Source organism: Achroia grisella, unplaced genomic scaffold, assembly GCF_030625045.1.
Source record: "Achroia grisella isolate CSIRO2021 unplaced genomic scaffold, CSIRO_AGI_Agris_v1 utg633, whole genome shotgun sequence".
Classification (NCBI taxonomy): domain Eukaryota; kingdom Metazoa; phylum Arthropoda; class Insecta; order Lepidoptera; family Pyralidae; genus Achroia; species Achroia grisella.
Genome location: NW_026712969.1, coordinates 353575 through 380322, shown reverse-complemented (window position 1 = coordinate 380322; position 26748 = coordinate 353575). Strand labels below are relative to the sequence as shown.

At 36.6% G+C, this 26748-nt stretch overlaps 3 protein-coding genes across 3 annotated transcripts; 2 read left to right on the top strand and 1 right to left on the bottom strand.

Moving 5' to 3' along the window:
• Window positions 1–3499: 3499 nt before the first annotated feature.
• Window positions 3500–13090, bottom strand: LOC131849074 (sorting nexin-7-like). The gene is made up of 9 exons (XM_059199060.1): window positions 12953–13090; window positions 12474–12593; window positions 11041–11182; window positions 10370–10452; window positions 9290–9381; window positions 6720–6848; window positions 5614–5849; window positions 4322–4364; window positions 3500–3951 (listed from the first exon to the last, which is right to left on the bottom strand). Exons 1-9 carry the CDS (start codon window positions 13088–13090, stop codon window positions 3576–3578), a joined length of 1359 nt encoding a protein of 452 aa, XP_059055043.1. The 3' UTR covers window positions 3500–3575.
• A 1590-nt stretch (window positions 13091–14680) lies between these two features.
• LOC131849073 (cyclin-dependent kinase 9) lies at window positions 14681–22026 on the top strand. The gene is made up of 5 exons (XM_059199059.1): window positions 14681–15543; window positions 16619–16704; window positions 18300–18437; window positions 20188–20267; window positions 21606–22026. The coding sequence occupies exons 1-5, from the start codon at window positions 14859–14861 to the stop codon at window positions 21823–21825; spliced, it is 1209 nt and encodes a 402-aa protein (XP_059055042.1). The 5' UTR covers window positions 14681–14858; the 3' UTR covers window positions 21826–22026.
• A 1777-nt stretch (window positions 22027–23803) lies between these two features.
• On the top strand, window positions 23804–26203 carry LOC131849077 (zinc finger protein OZF-like). The gene is made up of 3 exons (XM_059199064.1): window positions 23804–23846; window positions 24405–24531; window positions 24961–26203. Exons 2-3 carry the CDS (start codon window positions 24410–24412, stop codon window positions 25991–25993), a joined length of 1155 nt encoding a protein of 384 aa, XP_059055047.1. The 5' UTR covers window positions 23804–23846; window positions 24405–24409; the 3' UTR covers window positions 25994–26203.
• Window positions 26204–26748: the final 545 nt, after the last annotated feature.

Here is a 26748-nt window from a genome sequence, read left to right as displayed (position 1 = left end):
ATACATTTCAATTTAAAAATAGTTCCCATATTACAAATTTTGTTATTTAGTTAAAATTTTCTCCTTTTCTATTATTGGCCGCGGTTTTTTTTTTCGGACTACTCTAATGCTGGGGGGATCGATCGGAGGGAAATACTTCGGTATCAATAAAACTACAAAACTACAAAATCACTATATAATTATATTTCAATAAATTAACTATACACAATAAATATTACATGTTAAGTATTGCCATTGTTATATACATTACTGAATATTTACACGCGTCATACTCGGGAATATTTCTTTCCCTTTTTTATGAATATTTTTCACACGTTAAAGACCGCATGCCCACCGGTGGGGCACTCCGCAACGAAAGTAAAACACGTTGGGACTGGGTGATCACCCGTGGGCACTTTAATTTAAATAAATGTAGGTGTTAAATATTGTCTACCTCAAATTATTGTACACTAAAAACATACTTAATAAATATTATACGTAATTCTTACATAGTATAAAATAAAGTCGCTGTCGCTGTCTGTCCCTATGTATGCTTAAATCTTTAAAACTACGCAACGAATTTTGAAGCGTTTTTTTAAATAGATATAGTGATTCAAGAGGAAGGTTTATATATATAATACATGTACACTCGTCCGAAGGCGGGGCGAGTAGCATAAAACGGAAAGTTACTTTTTCTATACTACGATGGTAGCAAAGAAGCTTACAGCCCATCTAAGATTAAACGGTTACCGTAGTCTATGGATGCCTGAAACACCAGGAGTGTCACGTGCGTGTAATAAGTTATTATTGCTGTAAGTAATTATTAATTTGTAATTTATGTATATATAGATATATTATTGTTCAATAACTTAGTTATAATTATTACAATAGTTTGTAATTGTAATGTAACTATTTTTAAATCAATATATACTTTTTGGCAGATGACTACATATCTAAAGCCTATAATAAAAAAATAATAAATTTAAACGCATTCCATTTTCAAATTTTGGCGCCGATTCAGATGGAATTCATAAACAAGCCGGATATTAATTAAATTTTCTATCCTTTTTTCTTTATTCTAATTAAAAAAGGATATTCACTGATTTTTATATTTGTGAGGTTTGATTTTGATTTTTTTAATTAGGTTGTTTGGGCTATTGTCAGGTGCATCAATAGATGTAGGTAGGTCGCAGTGTTACAGGACCGGTAACACTGCGACCTACATACATCTATTGTGCTCGCCCGTTTTCAAAGTTCGCTACCTAGACCCGTCAGGGACAAGAATTGAAGGATATTCTTAGGAGCGATGGTTTTTATCTCCTCAGGATAGAGTGTAAACTTTCCAAAGGAGATATTTCTAAATCTAAAAATAAATGATATAAATCTGCAGATCTGCTGATATTATTAAAATAATATATCACAATATTTACAAATAAATGCTTAATGTTTGAATCGTTAGTTTTATGGGACCTACAGGTCCCTGAATGCAATGAAATTGCCAAACACATTTATGTACTGTTTCAAACAATTCACACAGCGCCATCTAGTATCAAACTAACCACAGCTTGTACTATGAGTACGATAACTAATATACTTACATACAGCTTTTGTATGGTAGGGAAAAAATTAAAATTATAATGTAAAAAATTGATTCATAAGCGGCTAATATGTCCTACATGAATAAATGAATTTTTAATTTGAATATATATATAAATTGACAATTTGACCAATACAGACTTGAATATGCAATTTTTGCATAGTGCAGGAATAGAACTCACGACCACTGGAAAGTATAGGCAGTGTTCAACTAGGAATGTGACTGTGTATAAAATGATAATTTCTAGATTGATTAATTTTGATAGAATAGTAATCGATTTTATTATTATTCGATAAGATTAATTTGATATGAATGAATAAGAATCAGTTTTTCTATAATCGATTTTCGAATACGGCCTGTAGCCTTATTTTGGACACTTTGGCCTTATTTTTAATGCCACTTGAATTTTAAAAAAAGATGAACAAACCATCTGTGTTAAACTCTATTATTAATTAATCAAGTTTATTTAATATTAAAATAAACGAGAAAATCGACTTTTAAGAATAACAATCGATTTCACTCACAATCGATAACTTTTCACATCCCTATGTTACACCAAGTCATCTACAGAACACAGTTATAATGTAATTTAATGATCGTGGACTATGGAAAAATATATCATCCATAATACAATGCCATCTCCCTAAACCGGTGTTACCCAATTAGTGGTACGCGTACCCCCGGGGTACGTGAAGCTACCTCAAGGGGTACGTGCGGCTATCAGTAAAACAAACATACACACTCACAAACTTTCATATTTATAATATTAGTGTGATCGCTACAATAAGGTTTGAGGTATTTCAAAAACTGTTTGGGAACCACTGGCCTAAACAATTCCAATACTGATCCATTGTTATTGTATATATAACTGGATTAAAACAGCAAAACCTTCAACCATTTCCACATTTCCAAACACAACTGGTCACTCTATTCTCCCAAAATCGGAATTTAAATGAATCTGTATTATTGTAAACATGTACAACATTTATTTGAAAAGAATACGAGCTGAGTTTCTTGTCAGTTCTTCTCATCTCGAAATCATTCCGAACTGACGGTAGATTTGACATATCATAAGAGTCTGTAATAGACCTACATGAATAAAGATGATTTTGAATTTTGTATCGATTCAACGTAACAGTCCCTTCCCAAAATTAACTATTAATAATATAGAGACCTAAATAGAATTGGATATCTCCGTCTCGTTCCCGCACTGTTCACAGTTTGTACGTGTGGAAGTGAGAGTGGCGTGCGAGCAGGACGGACATAATATATATATACTTAGAATTTTGAGTAATGTGGACTAATAACCTCATTGGTAACAGTATCCACGTCAGGTTGATCTCCACACAGTTCCCCCTGGAAAACATCGTGATAAATTCCTTTTCTGTCCAGGCCGTTAGGTTGTGGAACTCACTGCCTTCTAGCATTCGGAGCAATCAATCACTTGCCAGCTTTGAATCCTCTGTCAAATCCCATTGTCTTTCCCTTTAATTAATTTCTTATTATTCTCATAACTAATCTTCCTTCATTCTTACCAAATGTATGTGCACTATTAAGTATATGTATATTGTATGTGTATGTATATATGTATTAATGTGTCATATATATTTATTTTTGTTTATTACGTGCGCCACCTACCCTGTTCTTATTTTTATTTCTCTATCCACCTACAGGTAGTCTGGAAGAGATTGCTTAGCGATAAGACCGCCTTTTGTATCAGTGTATATTTTCCATTTTAATTGTTTTTTTTTTGTTTTTGTTCTGTAATTGGTGCAATAAAGAGTATAAATAAAAAAAAAATAAAGTAAATAAATAAATTCCTGGTGAATTTGTCACGATGTGCTCACTGAGCTGACCTCATGCTCATATCATACTTAGAACTGACGGTAGATTTGACATATCATAACAGTCTGTAATAGACCTACATGAATAAATATATATTGATTTTGACTCCAATTCAGAACTCATTTAAAATACTTAACAATATCGAATCGCACAATCATGACGAGAGGTCGACGTCGGAGAATTCCCTCAACGGATCCCTGTCTCGTTCTATATCACTCAGATCCTGCTTCTCAGTGTCACTGCTCGCTAGATCTTCGACGTCCTTTTCCGTTGTCGACGTACCAAATATAGGCGTGCCAGATTTCGATGGTGATAAATTGTGGACGGCGTTTCTCGAAACCGTTTTAAATATTTCCCCATAATCCGCTTCCGTGGATAGTTTCAACGCGTTCTCCCATGCTTGCAGAGTCTGCGTATAGACTTGGACTTGTCTATCGGCCAATTGAAGTAGTAACTTTTTAACTTCGCTCCTTGTTTTTGGTATCCAATCGGACAGTTCAGAACGTAGGGCTTCTGATGCTTGCTCTAATCTGAAATGTACATATATTATTAATATGTAATCATTTTTTTATATAGATATTATTATTATTAATCTATACATATAAATAAAATTGGAGTGTCTGTTTGTAATATTGAAATAACCGTTTTTTACTACATATATGCATGAATATAAATACGATATACCATACCATACCAAAATAACATTTTTTACAATTTTTGTCTGTCTGTCTGTCTGTTTGTTCCGGCTAATCTCTGAAATGGTTAGACCGATTTTGACGGGACATTTTTGGCAGGTAGCTAATGTATTAAGGAGTAACTTAGGCTACTTTTATTTTAGAAAATAAAGTTAAATTCTACGCGGACGAAGTCGCGTGTACAGCTAGTTAATTATATAAATACCTGTTGTGTAGTTCGTCTGTGTTGTTGCCAGCGACGTATGCGGCTGCAATAAAAAAAAACATTTTACAAAAATCTGGATATTGTTAAAAACAATTTCGAAATAGAAGTGTTTCTTTTATTCTACCACTCATTCATGGAAACATTAATTCATTCATACGAGAAATTAATCATTATTAATTAAGGAAGTAGGGGGCGTAACAAATAAAAGTCGGTAGACAATATTATCTGAAAGAAAGAAAGAAAGAAAGAAAAATATCTGATTGCACAAAGACTGAGTGCGTAGCTGTTTCTATGTTGATTATTACTTGCAATGCAATGAAATGAAATAATTCATTTGTGAAACATTACAGTATTATAATTAATATGATGTTACATGAAATTGTTGATCAGCAATATTTACCATACAGGCATGAAAATTACGTGAAGGTGTTTGTGTTACTTAAATATTCTTGGACACTAAAAATTACCAAGTTACAGCCAATTCTTTAGTTGCAATGAACACAAGAATTAGTCTTGTTTATGTGTATTTTTTTTTTGACAATTCACACAGCGCCATCTAGACTCAAGTTAAGCTAGCTAAAGCTTGTGTTATGGGTACTAGATAACTGATACAAATATATAGATAATTTTTTTTTTCGTAAATACATACATAGTATATATAGAAGACACCCAGACCGATATAAACAATCATACTCATGAATGTTGGTACCGTGCGAGGAATCGAACCCGCGACCATCGGTCGTAAAGCTGTTTGCTAGACCGCTAGACCACCGAGGTCGTCATCGAGTATTTATTTAGAACAACTATTGGAGTGTACTTTTAAGCATAAAATTGCTTATGTGTTGTTGGTGTGTTGACTCCTCTTGACATAGGGTCCCGACTCTCCCCTATGCTGTGGGTATCGACCTCTATGACGTGAGTCTCGACCCTTGCCCTGGGCCCCGACTCCTATTACCACCGTGGGCCCCGACCCTCTAGCCACCGTAGTATAATAAAGTCCAAGCTGGAAAAAATCACACAACTGACTGTGCACAGCGTCCTTCTGGTAGATTTTTTCTACGTGAGCTGCGGTGGTGGGGGCCAGCGGAGGCAGCAGTGTGGCAGGTGATCAGGTCGATTCTCCCTGATCTTTGTAGGCTCCGACCCCCCATTTCCCGAGACCCCTATCTATCCTACATTTTCATGTCCCTCGTGGACATCGAACTTACTTGATCCCTGACCCCCATGACCCACGCGGGTCACGACCCCCCATGAGTCCGAGAGCCTCTAAGAGAAAGTATCAAACAACAGACCGTGCACGGCGTCCCTGTGTCGTATCTTGTCGACGTGTGCGGCGGCGGTGGCGGCCAGCGGCGGCAGCAGCGCGGCGGGCCGGCCCCCCGCGGCCGCCCCCGCGCCCCCCGCGCCGCCCCCCGCCCCGCCCCCCGCACCCCCCGCCGCGCCGGCCGCGCCCGCGCCCACGGCCGCAGCGGCTCGCCCCGCGGCGCCGCCCGCCTGCGTGGCCCACGCGTCACACGTCCGCTTCATGCTGCAATACAAACATACAATAGAAATTTGAGACTTAGATAATTGCGTTGCCATTATTTATTTGCTAGTTTCTCGTGAAGCGGAAAAATCGACGAAAATCGAAATATAGTAATTTAGCCGTAATCTATACTTATAAACTAAAAATATTGTAAAAATTACTTTTATTTGTATATTTATATGTTTTTATAACGACTGTTTGTTGCCAAAATAAAGAGAAGAAAAAAAAAATATTTATTATTAATTTTTTTTTTGTTGTGTTGGATAGTCCATTTGTCGAGGAAGGCTTTAAGCTATATAACATTACGATACGACCAATAGCAGCGGAGCTGCAATGAAAAATATTGCAAGAACGGGGAAAATTATTCATATTTGAGGGCTTCCGTTGCATACGCTGCGCAAACAAAGTCGCGGGCACAGTTAGTACATAATATACAAAAAAAACACTCAGACCGATACAAACAAACATACTCATGACTACAAATATTTGCACTAGCGAGGAACCAAACCTGCGATCATTTGCATAAAGCGGTTAGTTTGGCAGTCTCGGTGGTCTAGCGATTTAGCACACCGCGTTACTTCCGATGGTCGCGGGTTCGATTCCTCGCACGGCACAAACAGTTGTATTCATGAGTATGATTGTTTGTATCGGTCTGGGTGTTTTCTATATATAATATGTATGTATTTACGAAAAACAAATATATGTATTTATCAGTTATCTAATACCCATAACACAAGCTTTAGCTATCTTAACTTGGGTCTAGATGGCGCTGTGTGAATTGTCCTGAGATTATTATTATTATTATTAAACAGCTTAACCGATTCCGTCAATAAAAAATATAATACACATGTTAACACAGCTGCCGTCTCTCACCTCATGAGTTCCGTGGCCAACCCGGAGCACCCTTTATGCAGCTTGGTGGTGAGCGCGCACAGAGTAGTCAGCTTCTGTTGTAGAGACAGCAGATAGTCCGCCGCCGCTATGAACTCCGGGTCTTTGACACTGAAAGTTAATAATAATAATAGAAAGTGTGCCTACACTTGTAACATTTCTGTCAACACTCGGCACCCTTCCATTAGTGTTAGTTTGCTCCTTAGTTATTATTGTCACGGTACAAAAGAAGAGGCGCACAAAGAGGGTCAATCGAAACCATTGTGGCACAGCACTGACAGGGCCCAACTTCTTGTTACGTGCCGCAACACCGACCACGGCAATGTACCTATCTCGCCTACACCACGCTACCAAGGAACAGGACATTGTTGACTACATCCGGACTAAAAGCAACCTGACATTGAGGGTGACGCAGTTGGAATCGAGCCACAACGCGAGCTTCAAAGCGTTCGTGGCCCTGGTCCCCACCAACATGCTGCCCACCTTCATGAAGGAGGACTACTGGCCGAAGGGGGTGGTCTATCGGCGCTACCGTGGCAGATTGCCGTCGTCAGTGCCGTGACCATAGAGACAATTTTATTTACATATTTTATTATTATTTCTTATGTATGTTAGTCTATAAGGTATTTATAATATGGGCCATGTAGCCTGAATTAAATAAATAAATAAATAAATAAAAAAATTAGTACCTCTCCAGATAACATAGATTTAAGTTCAGTGTAAAGTCAGTCCACGTTACGACTCCGCGTGGAATGTACGCGTCACTAATAAGCCATGTAGCACACTATCAAATAAACTTACTAATGTACAATAAATAGTACAATTATTACAGCTGTATACTCACTACCTACATACTACAGTATACAATATATTATGTAGCGACACCTCATCACATCATATATAACGATACAGTGATAACCACCGACCTACAAAAGTGGCTTCGTGGTACAAAAGAAGAGGCGCACAAACAGGGTCACTAGAAATGTATTATATATTCATATATATAATACATTCCTATTATATATTCATAATATTAATACTAGATTTAAAGACAAACTTGCTGTCCCCAAGTATCGTTTAGAAAAAGTTAATAGGTCTTTTATGGGAATAGGTATAAAAATTTACAATAAGATACCAAAGGATATGTTGGAATTACCCTTAAATAAATTCAAAACATCTGTTAAATCATATTTACTGAGCAAGGCCTATTACTCACTAAACGATTACTTGAATGACGAGCGTGCATGGCAATAGTTGTTCATGCACTGGATTTTCATTTAATGTTAGACATAGACACCTATATAAAAATACATTGTAAATAAACTGGCTTTAAAAAAAAGTAATTCAATTGAGTTTCTTGCCAGTTCTTCTCAATTGGATCTAAATACTGAACTGGACGGTAGGGAAAAAAATAAAATTATAATGTAAAAATTTGACGTTCATAAGCGGCTAAAAAGTCTTACATGAATAAATGATTTTTGAATTTGAATTTTATTTTGAATCATTGTGGCACTGCACTCACCACGACAATGTACCTGTCCCGTCTACATTACGCCACTAAGGAGCAGGACATTGTCGATTATATTCGTACCAAGAGTAACCTGACATTGAGGGTAACGCAGCTGAAGTCGAGTCACAACGCGAGTTTCAAAGCGTTTGTGGCCCTGGTCCCCACCGACTTGCTGCCCACCTTCATGAAAGAGGACTACTGGCCGAAAGGTGTGGTGTATCGGCGCTACCGTGGCAGATTGCCATCTTCAGTGCCGTGATCACACAGACAATATTATTGTATTAGTTTTTAAATATTATATTATATGTATGTTAGTCTATAAGGTATTTATAATATGGGCCTAGTTGCCTGAAATAAATGAATAAATAAAAAAAAAAAATAAAAAAATTAAACTTTAATAAATAAATAAATAAAATGCCCTACACGAATTCAAATTCAAAATATCTTTATTTATGTAGGTCTATTACAGACTCTTATGATATGTCATATCTACCGTCAGTTCGGAATGATTTTGAGATGAGAACAACTGACAAGAAGAAATACGAGCTGAGTAGCTCGTATTTTTTTCAAATAATAGTGGAACATGTTTATAATAATACACAGTCTTTAAAATTCAAATTTGGGAGAATAGAGTGACCACCAGCATCTGCTAACGCAAAGAACAAAAAACTCGGTGTTTACAATAATTACACAAATTTTTTTTGGTATATTTGGTACTAGCTGTTCTGGCAAACGTTATTTTCCCGTATAAATTAATAACACTATAAAAAAACAGGGGTTGGTGATAGAAGGGTGAAAATTTAGGGTTGTATGTATTTTTTAATGACACATAATTAAAATTTTGCCCAAAAAAAAAAAATGTTAGAGGTGGCCAACCCTTATCACTTAGGGGTATGAAAAATAGATAGTAGCCGATTCTCAGACCTATATGAATATGCATAATATTTCATAAAAATCGGTCAAGCCGTTTCAGAGGAGTATGGTAACTAATATTGTGACACGAGAATTTTATATATAAGATATTATTATACAGTAAACTCACCGTGCCCCATTGGTTGGTTTGTTCTCTGTGCTGCCATATAAAGCACTGCTCAGTCCCCATAGATTCAACGCGCTGTTTTCACTCTTAAATATCTGTAACATACAGGAATTACTAATAATACATAACATTTTTTTTAATTGCGGGTAATATGCCAATTGTCAGGTGCTTAGAATACAAAATTTAAAAATTCATAATTTTAATAATCATTTATTCATGTAGGACCTTTAGGCCGCTTATGAACGTCAAATTTTTTACATTATAATTTTAATTTTTTCCCTACCGTCCAGTTTAGTATATAGATGTAATTGAGAAGAACTGGCAAGAAACTCAATTGAATTTTTTTTTAAAGCCAGTTTATTTACAATGTATATTTATATAGGTGTCTATGTCTAACATTAAATGAAAATCCCGTGCATGAACAACTATTGCCATGCACGCTCGTTATTCACGAGTCATTCACCTATATAAAATTTACATTGTAAATAAACTGGCTTTTAAAAAAAATTCAGTTGAGTTTCTTGCCAGTTCTTCTTCCGTTCCGTAAGTTCCGTGCGAAGTATAGAACCCGCGACCATTGTAAGTAAAGCTGTGTACCAAACCGCTGTCACCGAGGCCGTCCAATCATTACATAGTATAAAACAAAGTCGCTGTCGCTGTCTGTCCCTATGTATAAATCTTTAAAACTACGCAATGGTTTTTTAATAGATAGTGATTTTAGATGAAGGTTGATATATTATACTAGCTGTCCCGGCAAACATTGTTTTGTCTTAAAATTAAAATAAAAATTTAGGGGTGGACTACCCCTAACATTTAGGAGGATGAAAAAATAGATGTTGGCTGATTCTCAGACCTACTCAATACGCTCACAAAATTTCATGAGAATCGGTCAAGCCGTTTCGGAGGAGTATGGAAACGAAAACTGTGACACGAGAATTTTATATATAAGATGTACACCCGTGCGAGGCCGGGGCTAATAGCTAGTTTATATTATATATTGGCCATAATGGTAGTGGAAAAATATGTTAATACAAAAATGTCCTACATTAATATTTTTTTTTATTTAGTATATATTATGGTCACCTTATCCAGTTCTTCATCAGGCGTCGTGAGGAATATCCTGAAGTCTTCGCTGTGCGTGAAAATGGGATGTTTTGCTATTCTATCTGCAAACATAATTCACATTCTTAGTTATTAATTAATGAGAGGAAACGCCAGTACACATCGCATGTGGTTGTAGCCCACTCATGCATAAACGAAATATCTCCTTTGGAAAGTGTACACTCTATCCTGAGGAGATAAAAACCATCGCTTCTAAGAATATCCTTCAATTCTTGTCCCTGACGGGTCTAGGTAGCGAACTCTGAAAAGGGCGAGCACAATAGATCTATGCAGGTCGCAGTGCTACAGGTGCTACAAACATCTGACAATAGCCCTATAAATTAATAATAATAATAAAGGATGTGTAGAAAGTCGCGGGTACAGCTAGTGTTGTATATACTCGATGGTTTAGCACGCCGCTTTACTATACGATGGTCGCGGGTTCGATTCCTCGAACGGCACAATACATACATAATATACATAGAAAACACCCAGACCGATACAAACAATCATACTCATGAATACAAATGTTTGTACCGTGCGAGGAATCGAACCCGCTGGACCACGGAGGCCGTCGTATATATTGCTGCAAACTGAATGAAAATAAATGTATATTATTATTTATTATTATAAAAATAATTAAAAGTACATACTTAAAAAAGCGTCCAGCGCTAACGTGCGTATAGCAACGAAGGCGGGGGAATATCTGTCGAGTTGCTGCCGCGCTGAATGCAGCGGAGGCAGCGCTGGAGGCGCTATGAAGGGATGCGTCGCAGCCAGTCTTTTGTGTAATACCTGCAAATATTATATGTAACATGGCGTTAGAGTTTAAATAGATAGTTTTAAAATCACTAGTATCCTGACGACTTAGGCGTAATGCCGGTTAGTCAGGGAGAGAAACACCTCAATGCCTACAATATTCACAATTACCTATCTCTTATTTGTTTTATAATAATATCAACACTTTCGCTCCAAAACTCCCGCTGCCTACGTTCAATCATCCGTCATCCACTTGTCAATGTCACATAGATTACTTTGGCTCTGGCCTCTGACGTTCCGATTCAGGTTACATGATTATTGACTTTACCATTTTTAATTAATGGTGCGTCACACGATAGTTAACAATAGTGATTAATAAAATATAATTTCATGCAACGCCAATAGATGTCGCTGTAACAAAATTAAAACGCGCTAATGTTTCGTTTTATAAAAAGTCCATATGTACTTTATATTATAATATTTCGTTGTCCTTCGGATCCCCCGTTCAATTCAAACGGGGATCGAAATTACGACGGCCTGAGCCGAGGTTCGAACCCCTAGCGGTGCCCTCAGACTAAAGTCGTATCCGTCAAGCAAGAGTTGTCCTTCAGCCCCACTATAAGTCCTTCCTTTGGTTTGGAGTGCCATCTGCACTCGCCCCCTAACGTCCGTTGAAGCTGTAAAGGCCAGCTGCGGCCAACAGCATTAGAGTAGACCAAAAAAAAATTTAATAATGCTCTTTCGTTGGGTGAACCGCGGCTTTGTCGACGAGCGTAAGGCGTGCCGGTTGTGTATTGGATACTAAAGCGAATTGTATTAGAAATGGGTTTATCCCGGTCTTAGTTGGGCCTGGGGGAAAGCTGCAAGTAGTGAAGGTGAGTGTTAATGCATTCTAAAAGGGCCTTTTAAACCTACACCCGTGTCACAAGTCACGGGCGCTACTTGGGGGTTTTTCTTGCGGTAGCCGGCTTCAAAGCCTAAGTTGTCATCATAATTAGTGCTGCTTTCAATAGATATACTGAAATTACCCTTAAATAGAACTAAAGTCACTGAAATAGCTTTTCGTATTTGCTAGTGGCAGTGGTCTGGCCCTGTCACAGAAACGATGTTCATTATAGTAGTCGTGTTCTAGAGTAGAAACCGCGAATTGGCAAACGTAATGCTAGATGGAGTGGCTACATATATAGGGTAATAACAGGGCTCAAGATTGTACCCAGTAGCGTACCTTAGGAGAGGCCTATGTCCAGCAGTGGGCTGATAATGAACTTGTAAAGCATAGGGCCATACTCGGGGACAATTTTTTTATACTCTTTGAATAGATACGTACTTTAAAATGGTTGTATCTGCGGCGGACGTGGGGCGGGGCCTGCCAGCGCCCGCACACGCAGCGCACCCGGTACGTCACGTACGTCTCCATCGTCGACAGCTGTTTCATTGGAGCATCTACCTGCAAATTAAAATCACATCTGTCAGCTTTAAGGAAATAAAATTAGTCTCTGTTTAGAATAGAATAGAATAGAAAATCGTTTATTCAAATAAACTAAATTGAAGCACTGGAACTTTTCGGATTTACCCACATTTATTTACCTACATAACATTTTTTACAATTTTTGTCTGTCCGTCTGTTTGTTCCAGCTAATCTCTGAAATGGCTGAACTGATTTTGACGAGACTTTTTTTGGCAGGTAGCTGACGTAATAAGGAGTAACTTAGGCTACTTTAATTTTAAAAAATAAAGTAAAATTCCACATGAACGAAGTTGCGGGAACAGTTGGTAAAAATATAAAAGTATGGGCAAACGCCTTACCTTGACAGCTATGTCATATCCATGCTCCATAATCAATGGTATACTTTCAGCTGCCTCATCAGTGACACTGGGGGCCTCTGTGTCCGTCACATCAGCATCATTCGTATCTAACACAGCTGAACTACTTTCACTAGCCATGGTTCTGTAAACAATAAAAACATATAAAACATACTTAACTTTTACAAGACAAGAAAACTATAAACTACACCATAGTGTCTATAACCATGACATTGGCAAAATCACCGAGCTCATTTGGTGAAAACCAAATGAGAAATATATATACTAGCTTTTGCCCGCAGCTTCGCTCGCATTTATTTATCCCCTTAGGGGTGGAATTTATCAAAATCCTTTCTTTGGGGATGCCTACATCACAGTAGATTCATGCATGCAAAGTCTCAGCTCGATCGGTTTAAAATTGACAAAGTTTCATACAAACTTTCATCCCCTATTTTATCCCCTTGGGGGTAGAATTAATCAAAATCCTACAACATAACATCTACCTGCATGCCAAATTTCGGCCAGATCCATACAGTGGTTTGGGCTGTGCATTGATAGATCACTATGTCAGTCACCTTTGAGTTATATATATATATATATATATTAACACATTAAGAGCAGGGCAGGTACTAGAACTCGTTCCCCACATTGCCGTTTAAAATTTTGGTATTAGTACTCATTTAAAATAAGTAATTTTAAGTGACACAATGGAAAAATATATATTACACATATTTATTAATATGAACAAATGTCTGCCCACTCATGTATTACTAATGCTGATAATAAGTGTATTCCCGATTATTAATATCCTTTTAAAATGACACACGTATATTCTTGTGATGAGGTGTAACATTCACATAGACCGAAAACAAATAGGCGGGAGAAATGCGAAACTTATTTTCTTAAAAAATAAAATAATTATAGAAGGCAAAGACCGTCATTTTATAATGTTCGACAAAAACTGTACAACTGCAATATACCAATATAATATTAAATAAAGTTATGAGTGTTATTTAACGATAGTGTTATCAAAGCACTATTGTGTTGGGGGCGTAACGCCTTAGTCAAATTATAATCAGGTTTCTAGAAAGTGTATATGACGATAATTAATGTAGCAAAATAAAGAAACTTAATAAAAACAATGACCTACTTTTGCGATCGATAAAATTAAATTAGAAAACTCTATTTTATTCTAAAATTATTATATACAAAATTAAAACTAGAGATGGATCGGAATAGTAATTTCACATAAAAATACAAATACCTTTTATTATTATAAAACTGTATTGTTTTGGTATATTAAACAAATAAATATTCGCATAAACATTAGAATGAATTTCACATTCACACAAAATTTCACAAAATGACAGATTGGATAGAAAGTTACGTCTCTTTTCATGTTGGCATTTATGAGAATTATTAATTTGTGTACAAATATTGCGTGAAATGGAATATAAGGGATGTGTCCTTGTGCTAAAATCTATTTGATTTTAGTTTCTAATATGTATATCGATAATAAAGTATAAATATTCAATACAGTTCTCCTAGAAGAGAAACTTAACCTATATGTATTATAAGTATTTATTTTAAGTTGTATTCGTCAATTGAATAAAACACGTTAAGTGTTATTTTTTTAATCTGTGTAGAATCGAGATAGTTGATGACGTTTTTGACAGTTTTCTAGACAGTCAATAATAGACTGACGTTGAATGATGATTGACTGACATTACCTGTTCGTGGATATTGTTCTATCGTGTTTATTTTTTTACTTTCTGTTCTGCTTTTACTTCACTATCTTTTATTAAATCTATATAATTTTCTAAATGGCACTTATTATTGGGATGTGAGACATATCCCAAATATTTCTATACCCAACAGTTATAAAAAAGCCGCCAAAATTGCTTCCAAAATGCAAGGCGTCAGCGCTCCACGGGAGTCCGCTGCGCCAGTCATCAGCACCAGTTCTACTATCCTGAACATGAGGGAAAAAGAGAAATACATAGAAGATTTCGAATTCCCCTTCTGCGATGAATCGTCTAAATACGAGAAAGTCGCGAAAATAGGCCAAGGTACCTTCGGGGAGGTGTTTAAAGCGCGAGCTAGGAATAGTAGTAAAAAGTTTGTTGCTATGAAGAAAGTGCTGATGGACAACGAAAAAGAAGGGTTCCCTATCACGGCGCTGAGGGAAATAAAGATATTACAGTTATTAAAACACGAGAATGTTGTAAATTTAATAGAAATATGTCGAACTAAAGCGACATTACACAATAAATATAGGTCAACGTTTTATTTAGTTTTCGATTTCTGCGAACACGATCTGGCGGGCTTGTTGTCTAATGTTAACGTTAAATTTAGCTTGGGTGAGATCAAAAAGGTGATGCAACAATTATTAAATGGTTTATACTACATACATAGTAATAAAATATTGCATCGCGACATGAAAGCAGCGAATGTATTGATTACAAAGAATGGGACGTTGAAATTGGCGGATTTCGGTCTGGCGCGGGCTTTCAGTGTCGCGAAATCGGGACAGGCGAATAAATACACTAATAGAGTGGTCACACTCTGGTACAGACCTCCGGAGTTATTATTAGGTGAGTGTTACTAAATGGTTATTGTTCGGATTAATACCAGCTGCTGAGTTTCACCACCGTACCACCCGACAGAAACTGAAATACCATCCATTAATATACATAAACCAAAATATTGTTAGGATCTATAAATAAAAACATTTGTATTGGAACAATGCATCCATCTGCGAGGCACCAGTGGAGGATGATAAGATGATCAAGTCAAATCAGTCAGCCCATTGTGGTAAATTCACCAGGAATATATCACAATGGTTTCTACGGGGAACTGCATGGATGAATACTTCTATTATAAGGGGGATTACCATATTGTGAAGCTTTAAAAAGCTCCTAAGACAGTTTATAAAGACTGGACATAGACTATTGTAACAACAAAATGGCTGGCAACAGGCAAAAGAAGGGTGGGTCAACAGAAGAGAGATGGATTGATGATATCAAGAATAATGTGGGAAAATATTGGATGCTAACTGCCACAAATAGGGGGGGAAGGGGACTGTTACTAATGTGGATTGATAACCCCATTGCCAGCAATGTACCATGTCAGGTCAACCTCCATGCGGTTCCCCCTGGAAACCATCATAATAAATTTCCAGTGAATTTGTCACGTTGGGCTAACTGATCTGACTTTATGTTCATCTTATCATCCTCCACTGGTGCTGCCAGCGTAAACCGTTAGCGCAGGCGAGTGCACCATTACATTATCATCCACTAAAAAAAAACTAATTTAATTACACACAAAAAATATAATTACAGACAATAAAATAAAGTTGCTGTCACTGTCCGTCCCTATGTATGCTTAAATCTTTAAAACAAACAGAGTGATTCAAGAGGAAGGTTTAGAATAGAATAGAAAATCATTTATTCAAATAAACTTAATATAAACACTTTTGAATAGTCATAACAATTTTTTTTTACCTACCGCTCGTTCGGAAAGCTGTCTCATCACAAGAAGAGTTTATATGTACACCCGTGTAAAGCCGGGGCGAGTAACTAGTAATTATATATTCTGTGGAAGAATATAGCTATTAAAAAAAGGCTCTATGTTCATTTTAAAAAGTTGAATTGTAAATTGTTTATGCAGGTGATCGCAACTATGGCCCACCAGTGGACATGTGGGGCGCTGGCTGTATTATGGCTGAAATGTGGACTCGATCACCTATAATGCAGGTAGGTAGACTACTTTTACTTATATATAACATGTGTATTTACATAAGTTAATTTATTGGAATGGAAAATTATTGACACATGTCAATAGATATATTTCATATTTCAAATTCAAATTCAAAGCCTTTATTAATTGACACAAAATAATACAATCTATCATAATATTTGATTAAAAGTTTAAAATATAGAAGAAATATTAGTTACTTATATATACATTTTATGTTACTTCTAATTCTGCACATCAGTCTCTGAGTTAACGTGTCCTTTAGACACAAAGGCCTCCTCCAGCGTTTTCCATGTGTTCCTATCTTTTGCCAATCGGAGCCACAGTGGGCCGGCAATATTTCTAAGGTCATCAGACCATCTCTTATATTTCATATTATAAATATTCAAACTAGCGACTGGTGGCCAGTATATGACAGTCCTCCGCCGCCTTCCTCCCCTCCTGAACTCCTGGGGCCGGTAGTAGCTGCTCAGTATATAGCTGGCCAGTATATGACACTGGCCACCTTATTACTAGCTGTTCCCGCGACTTCGTCCGCTTGGAATTTAACATTATTAGTATAAGCTATATTACTGTAAAATTTTTTCAAAACCCGTTGAGTAGTTTTTGCGTGAATGTGTAACGAACATCCATACTCACAAACTTTCGTGTTTATAATATTACAATTTATTATTGCTCCTAAAATTATATACAGTGCCACCTCGATATAACATATCAGAAGACAACCTGTATATTTACAATTTATTATTGCTCCTAAACTTATATACAGTGCAATCTCGATATAACATATCAGAAGAGAACCTGTATATATCCATCATTTCGACGACTTCGATGGTCTAGCGGTTTAGCACACCCCTTTATATCCGGTCGCAGTTTCGATTCCTCGCATTCACAAACATTTGTATTCATGAGTATGTTTTTTTGTATCTGTCTGGGTTTTGTATGTATTTACGAAAAAAAAATCTATGTATTTACATCAGCTATTAAGTACCCATAACACAGGCTTTAGCTAGCTTAACTTGGGTCTAGATGGCTCTGTGTGAATTGTCCTGAGATTATTATATCTTTTTCTGGCATTATTTTAATTTTGTTAGACTAAGAGTATAGACTCAGAGTGCAAGGGACCGAACGCTATGGAAATACTTGAAGGAGGCCTATGTCACATGAATGAATGACAGCCTGAATGACAGACTGCTGCCATTCAGATGTGGAAAAAAAATAGACTAACACGATAGACCACAGTTACTCCCTAAACACATCTATAAATTTGTAATGTTAACAGTAAATAAATATTTTTATTTTTATTATTATTATTAGACTAAGAGTACATGCCAGTCTCATTGTACCCTAAAACTAATAAAAATATCGCTTCACCAGTGAGTAAATTGAAGTTAGCGTTATCATCATCATCATCATCACCATCATTATCATCATCATCATCATCACCATCATTATCATCATCATCATCATCATCGTCATCATCATCATCATCTCAGCCCGGAAGCGTTATTATAACATCCATAAATTTCGAAATATTACTACTGATGCGCCAGCGCACACATTCATCAAAAGACCCATATTGTTAACTGAACAGGGTCCTACTGAGCAGCAGCAGTTGATCCTGATCTCTCAGCTGTGCGGCTCGTGTACCCCAGACGTGTGGCCCGGCGTGGAGAGCCTAGAGTTGTATAACAAGATGGAGCTGCCCAAGGGACAGAAGAGGAAAGTCAAGGTAAGGTTTTAAGGATGATGGAATGGTGCACCAGTGGAGGATCATAAAATCCGTCATACTCGTGAACGAGTGCTGCTTGTAGGGACTGGTCTGCTCTAATCACTATGACTGATTTCCTCTTATTAATTGTTTAACCAGTTGTTGTGTAATCAATATTTTTTCTATTTGATTATTTAATTGAATTAGTGCTAATCGGTAGTTTGTATTCACACACTTCAACTTAAATGAGCAGCTAAGGAGTGGAACTCTCTACTAGCGTCTATTTTTCCTGCCTCTTACAACATTGGGTCTTTTAAGTCAAAAGTGAATAGGTATCATTTGAGCTTGCGTGTAACAGCTTAGACCACATCATCACTTAACATCAGGTGAGATTGCGGTCAAATTATGATATAAAAAAAAAATTGTAAAGTAAGAATAAAATTATTTAAAAGAGCAACACACAAGTTTCTTGCTCGTTCTTCTTGTGATGAGACAGCTTTCGTAATGAGCGGTAGATTAAAAAATATGTGATGACTATTCAAAAGAGCATCAATGTAAGTTTATTTGAATAAATGATTTTCTATTCTATTCTATTTCTATTCTATGAGCAAGAAATTGGGTCAGTTATAATTTACGACGATAATAATATATACCTAGGTATAATACCTAGGTATATATTATACTAGCTGTCCCGGCAAACGTTGTTTTGCCTTAAAATAAAAAAAAATTAAGGGTGGACTACCCCAAACATTTAGGGGGATGAATAGATGTTGACCGATTCTCAAACCTACTCAATACGCTCACAAAATTTCATGAGAATCAGTCAAGCCGTTTCGGAGGAGTATGGGAACGAAAACTGTGACACGAGAATTTTATATATAAGATTATATGACAATACTTTGACCAGAGGAAAGGGGGCTGTTATTAAAGTGGACTAATACCATTGCTACCAATGTTGTATTAGGTCGACTACCATAGTATTCCCCTAGTAAATCACCATGTGTAAAGTGATTTGACCTCATGCACATCTTATCATCCCCCACTGGTGCCGGTAAACCGTTAGCGCAGGCGGGTGCACCATTACATTATCCTCAGAGCCCTCTCCTATAATACAATCCTGGTTTTTTTTAAGGATAATAAATAATGCCCACCCTCCTGCACACACAGGCAAGAGTTGTGAGTTTATATCCATACAGATTAAAACAAAATATTTGTTGACAAGTGTTTTGTTTTTATAAGAAGAAACTAGCTGACCAACTCCATCTGCAGCACATTTATCGTAATATTTCGCCGAAATTCGCATATCTTTATGTTAATCTGACATGTAAACTATATTTGTACATTATTTTGTACACATTACATTAATGGTAAGACAAGACATTTAACATCAATCCCTGCACTAAGCTCAAGTCTTGTGTCGCAGGAATCAGATATTCTTAATTAGGTATATTACTGTTAAGTTTCATCAAAATCCGTTCAGTAGTTCTAGCGTGAAAGAGTAACAAACATGCATGTACATGTACACAAACTTTAATCTTATATATAAAATTCTCGTGTCACAGTTTTCGTTCCCATACTCCTCCGAAACGGCTTGACTGATTCTCATGAAATTTTGTGAGCGTATTGAGTAGGTCTGAGAATCGGCCAACATGTATTTTTCATCCCCCTAAATGTTAGGGGTAGTCCACCCCTAATTTTTTTTTTTATTTTAAGGCAACACATCGTTTGACGGGACAGCTAGTATTTTATAAGAAATTATTATTATTTCTAGGAAAGACTAAAGCATTACGTGAAAGATCCGTATGGCTGTGACTTACTCGACAAGTTGTTACAACTAGATCCTGCGAAGAGGTAAGCCCCTACTAGGCTCCTTAATTTTTTTTTCAGACAACTCTAATGCTGGTATCCGCAGCTGGCCTTTACAGCTTCACCGGACGATAGGGGGCGAGTGCAAATGGCACTCCAAACCAAAGGAAGGACTTATGGAGCGGCTGAAGGAATCCCGTCTGACGGGTACGATTTTAGTCTGAGGGCACCGCTAGGGGTTCGAACCAGGGATGTTATGGAGCTCCGTAACCGTAACCGAAACTATCGGATATCCGATATAAAAAAATATCCGTAACCGTAATTATCCGAAACGGATAACGGATAATCGGAGATAAAAAATATCCGTAACCGAAATTATCCGAAACGGATAACGGATAATCGGAGATAAAAAATATCCGTAACCGAAGTTATCCGAAACGGATAACGGATAATCGGAGATAAAAAATATCCGTAACCGAAATTATCCGAAACGGATAACGGATAATCGGAGATAACGGATAATACGAAATAATTTCACATCCGCATCCGTATCCGTATCCAGTATAATAATCATTACTATATCCGAAACTTATCCGTATCCTGATTCGAACCTCGACTCAGGCAATCGTAATTTCGAACCACGTTAGAATTTTTTTTTTTTTAATTTATTTAATAAAGATAATTGCATAGTTGTTTTTATACATTGACTCGCCAAACTGTAGAACAGTTTGAAAAAAATAAAAAATAAATATCGCTCAGTTTTAATTGAACAATTTAGTTATATATTCAACATAGCGATGAGCATCAATAGTGCAGAAAAATGCTATTTAACTATGACATTAGAAAGAGAATTGTGCCTACACTTGTAATATGTGTGTCAAACTTGAGACCCTTCCATTAGTTTGTCGCATTGTGAGTGGATCACATATTTTAAGTTCAGTGTAAAACGTATTACGACACCTCGTTGAGTACTCGCGTTTCTAATAAGCTTTGTACACTATACATGTCTATGTATCTAATAAAATTATGTGACATTTAGAATTTTGGTTTGTACTTTTGAATACAGGTTAAAAAATAAAATCAAAATGTCTTTATTCATGTAGGTCTATTACAGACTCTTATGATATGTCAAATCTACCGTCAATTCGGAATCATTTCGAGATGACTGACAAGAATCTCAGCTCGTATTCTTTTCAAATAAATGTTATACGTGTTTACAATAATACAGATTCATTTAAATTCAAATTTGAGAGAATAGAGTGACCACCAGCATATGCTATTGCAAAAACAAATAAACTTTTAATATACAAATAGTAATAATATTTAAAGAGCTTCTCAACAGAAAAGTGTTTTACTAACAAATAAAATAAATCTAATTTTCAGATTCGATGCAGACACAGCGCTGAATCACGACTTCTTCTGGACGGACCCGATGCCGTGCGAGCTCGCTAACATGCTCGCCCAACACACGCAGAGCATGTTCGAGTACTTAGCGCCGCCGAGGAGGCCCGGACATCTGCGGCATCATCACCACGTCGCTGGCGCTCAGGCCAAACCAACACAAGCTGTGCAAGACTCGGGGTACCAGGATCGAGTCTTCTAAAATATAAACAACATTTCTCACTCATTGCTCGGTGGATGGAAGTAGTATCTATCGCAAGGGGATTATACCCCTTAACAACACTCATCGCTCATCACTCTCAAGAGGATGTAAATCGTCCCAAGGGGATATAATCCCCTTGTGAGATATGAGTATCTCTATTAAAAGCAATCGGTTTGGTCGCAATCAATATAGTTAAATATCATCTATCAACATTTCGCCGGCACTCAGGCCAAGCCCACACAAGTTGTGCAGGACTCGGGTAACCAGAATCGAGACTTCTAAAGCCTCAACAACACTTCTCACTCATCGCTCACAAGGGGACATAATCCACTTGTGATATGGCGATATATACTCCTTCGATCCTCGTTTAACTCAAGCGGGGATCGAAATTACGATAGCCTGAATTGGTGGTTCAAGATCAAAATCAAAATAGCACTCTGGGTACTAGGATTGAGTCTACTAGTCTCAACAATACTCCTCACTCATCGCTCACAAGGGGATGTCATGGCGATGTCCGAAGGGGATATAATCCCCTTATTAGGGATCAGTCTCTAATAAAGGCAATTGGTTTGATCGCAATCAACATAGTTAAATATCACCCATTTCAACGAGTCCTGCACAAGCTGTGCCCGGATCACTCGCAAGGGGTTATTGAAATTATTATAACCTGAGCTGAGGTTTGAAATCAAAATCAAAATAGGACTCTGGGTACCAGGATTGAGTCTTCTAAATTCTCACTAATCGCTCACAAGGAGATGTAATCCCGCACAAGGGGACATGACCCCCTTGCCCGATTGTAATATTTTCTGTTATACTAATTGTTATACAAGTATAATGACTGAATATAATTTGTATAAATGTCCTGATTGTATAGTTATATTAAGTAATAAATAATAATAATTATTTACTGTTTTATTTTTTAATTAAAACTAATCAGTCAGCGCCAGGGTGCTCATAACTTTGTGAGATTTTTTTATATCAGCTCAGTTAGCCACATGACAAGTTTACCAAGAATTAATCACGATGGTTTCCAGGGAGAACCGTGGAGAGGTCAACCGGTCATTGTACATTGCTAGCAAACGAATCATCAGTCCACATTACTAACCATTCCCTTTCCGCCCTAATACCCACTGACTGCCTTGTCATTTCGGAGAATTAAGATGTCTTGTCTGTTGCTGTAATTTCACTGCTCAATCTCATCCTGCAGCCAAGCAGCTAGCTTAAAGCTGTGTAGGGGTTACACAGCTTTAAGCTAGCTGCTTGGCTGCAGAAATAGAAAAAGAAGTCTAAATCGGTAAAGAAATACTAGTATTATAATAATAATAATCTCAGGACAATTCACACAGCGCCATCTAGACCTAAGTAAAGTTAGCTAAAGCTTGTGTTAAGGGTACTAGATAATTGATACAAATACATAGATATTTTTTTTCGTAAATACATACATATTATACCTAGAAAACACCCAGACTCAAACAATCATACTCATAAATACAAATGTTTGGGCCGTGCGAAAAATCGAACCCGCGACCATCGGACTTAAAGCGGTATGTTAGACTGCTAGACCACCGAGGTCGTCAAGAAAGTATTACAAAAACATTCTTAGTAATTTCTTTGAGAATTCATAATCGACAATCGAGTGACTGAACGATTCGTCCAACTATAACTTTACACATCTGTGTTCCACCCCTAGCTGTAGGTCGACTATGGATCCTTTATAGTTATTTAAGTTAATTAATTTACAATCGATCAAAATACCTATTAATTTACATTGGTTACTATTGTATGTAATAAATTCGATCCAATAATAGTAATACATGTTTACTTTTCTTTTATTAAATGTTGTGGAGTGTTAAGTCGAGCTCTATTTTATAATCTGTATTTTTGAACTATAAACACAAGTTGTTTGTAAAAAGTTTTGTTTTCACGTCAAACATTTCTTTACGGTATGATTTATATTTTAGTACATTTTAATCATTACGTATAAAATTAAGTGAAAGATTTTTCAAAAAAAATTGGAAGACGTAAGTAATTTTGAATATTCTAAATGTAAAACATAACATTTCCAATAAGTTTTCTACAATTTCTGAGGTTAAAATTCCTAGATATGACATAACCATAAACTAAATAGAGGAGAATTAGGGATGCGGACATTACAGTCACAATCGGGACCACAGATATTTAAGAAGTCAATAATAATAACAACTAATTATGATTTTTTTTTCTTGTTATTAATGTTGTATTTAGTGTTTATAAACAGACCGCTTGCCTAAATTTATAAGTATTTTTAAATAAGTACACACATCAGTAAGAATAAGGAACTCTTAAAACTTATATCTATTATTATATACCTACTATTTTGTAACTATATACAGTAATATGAAAAATGTTGCAAAAGACGTAATGTAGTAATAAGTAAGTAATCTAAGTTAATAAATTACTATACACAATTATCTAAATATAAATATTTATTCTTATTAATTGTAGCTTACATGATAAAATAAAATTTCTCGATAATAATTTTTTTTTAGTAGATTGTATACTAAAAGTAATTTTATTATAATATTTTCGTTTATTTCCAGTTAAAATGGAAGAATCAAAATGCGATGTGAAGACCGAAGTAAAAAGTGAAGTAAAAAATGAAGTCGAGGATTCTGATTATGACACATGGGGACAAAAGAACAAATATTCTTTTAGGGAAAACAGAAAGTACGTTAAATTGAAACATTGTTTGCATTTTTTCATTTCAAAGATATTAATGACTGAAAGGCAATGCAATAACTGACTATAAGTGCCACCTGACGCCCGTGGTTACATCGAATAGGGCCCAACCATTATTAAAAAAGTTTAACATTGTTAAACAACCTACCGTCACAATTATTATCCCAGATGTGGTAATCAGCATTTTCAGCTGTCGATGTTGTGATGAACGTTTGATATGCCCACATTTTCCAAAATAGTAGGCAGCCTACCTTCTGGTATTATTTTTTTATTTGATGGCATCTAGGTGTTTCTTTTATCGGAGAGTTATATATATAAATTTACACTCTGCTTGGTTATTTAACTAAACGAAAAAGTTTTTATATATCACTTAACTGAATTGTACTTGTATAATTGAGAAGTTGTATTGTGTTCCAGACGTCCAGAACCGGGCATATATGCCGAAATAGTGAACTCTACATACATCAAGTCATCTGAAGCGTTGTACGATTGTGACAAATGTACCCAGTCCTTTCAAAGCAAAACTGGCCTGCTGAATCATAGGCGTATGCATCAAAGACCATCTGTTTACACGTGCGCACTATGTCAGGAGACTTTTAAAACTAACGTGCAGCTAGTGACTCACAAAGAGGTGCATAAAAACGATGGTACCGTCTTCTTCTGTAACGTCTGCCAATTCGCCTTCACAAACCACTACGATTACGTCGCCCACCAGATATCGCATACGAACAAATCTAGCTACAAATGTATGGAATGTGATAAATATTACAAACCCGGTTACATTGTGACGCATATCATGACGCACTATGATAAAAGAATGCAATGTCCCATTTGCAACAAGATGATACAGGGCGAAAAGTATTTGAAAGTGCACATCAATAGCCACAATGGGATTGAATGCGTCGAGTGTGGGAAGAAGTGCCCCAATCGCACTTATCACGACTATCACATGAGGAAGCATACAGGAGTGAGGCCATACCAATGTTTGTACTGCGGCATGGGTTTCGCCAGTAAATCGGCTAAAACGGTACACACTCGTTTGCACACAGGCGAGAAGCCGCACGAATGTCCCATCTGTCATGTAAGGAAGAGGCAACAAGCAGATTTGACCGCACATATAGCTTCACACACAAATATAAAGAAGTTCGAATGTGATTATTGTTCTAAAAAGTTTCTGAGTAAAGCAACTCTGCTCCCTCATATAAGAGCTCATACAAAAACGAAAGTGTTCAAATGTCCTACTTGTAAAAAGGCATTCTCGTCGCGCACTGGCCTGCGTATGCATACGGTTTACTCGCACATAAAAGAGAGGGATTTCGTGTGTAAATTGTGCAATTGTTCCTTTAAAACCAATATGGGACTCAAGAGGCATAACACATCGAAAACTCATAAAAATAATGAATACGCTAGCCTAAAAAAAATCTCAATACAATCTCAAACAATAATTTAGATACAACTAGCTACTTGCCCCGGCTTCGCACGGGTGTACATATATTGTATATATAAACCTTCCTCTAGAATCACTCTATCTATTAAAAATAACCGCTTCTAAATCCGTTGCGTAGTTTAGAGAATGAAGCATACAGAGGTACAGACAGCGACAGCGACTTTGTTTTATACTATGTAGTGATGATATATAGCATCTTTGTTATATGATAACAGAACGGGATGGGTAGTAGAAGACCTCATCTCACTATCACCTCATCGTCATCTGCTTCTTTCTCATCTCATTTATTTGGGGTCGCCGTAATATATTTTTCTCTTCCATTCCTCTTCGTCTCATCTCAGTCGTCAAACAGCTTATTTTCTAAGCTGGAAGATTTCTATCGAACAGGCATGATGTCCTACAAGAAACTGTAATTAGTCGACTGCAAAAAAAATCAATTATACTAATAAAAAGTACATACAGTACTTGATTTCTAATTGGATATGAAATTACAGGATAAGAGGCGTGACATCTCTCATACAGAATGGCAACGCATCTGTAATATCCTGTGTGTCGCATGATCTCGTTATATTCGTGATGCTGTTCCTGTTACAGGCGACGGTTACCACTTTCAATCAGGTGGTAGATCAGCTTGTTTATATTCCAATTACAGAAATTCATAATCACAGAATATAGCATGACCCCGTGGTATTGTTCGGTGTTTTGTTATGGTGCTAGTGGTTGCTGGAATTAGAATTAGGGAAGAAAAATCCTTCTTG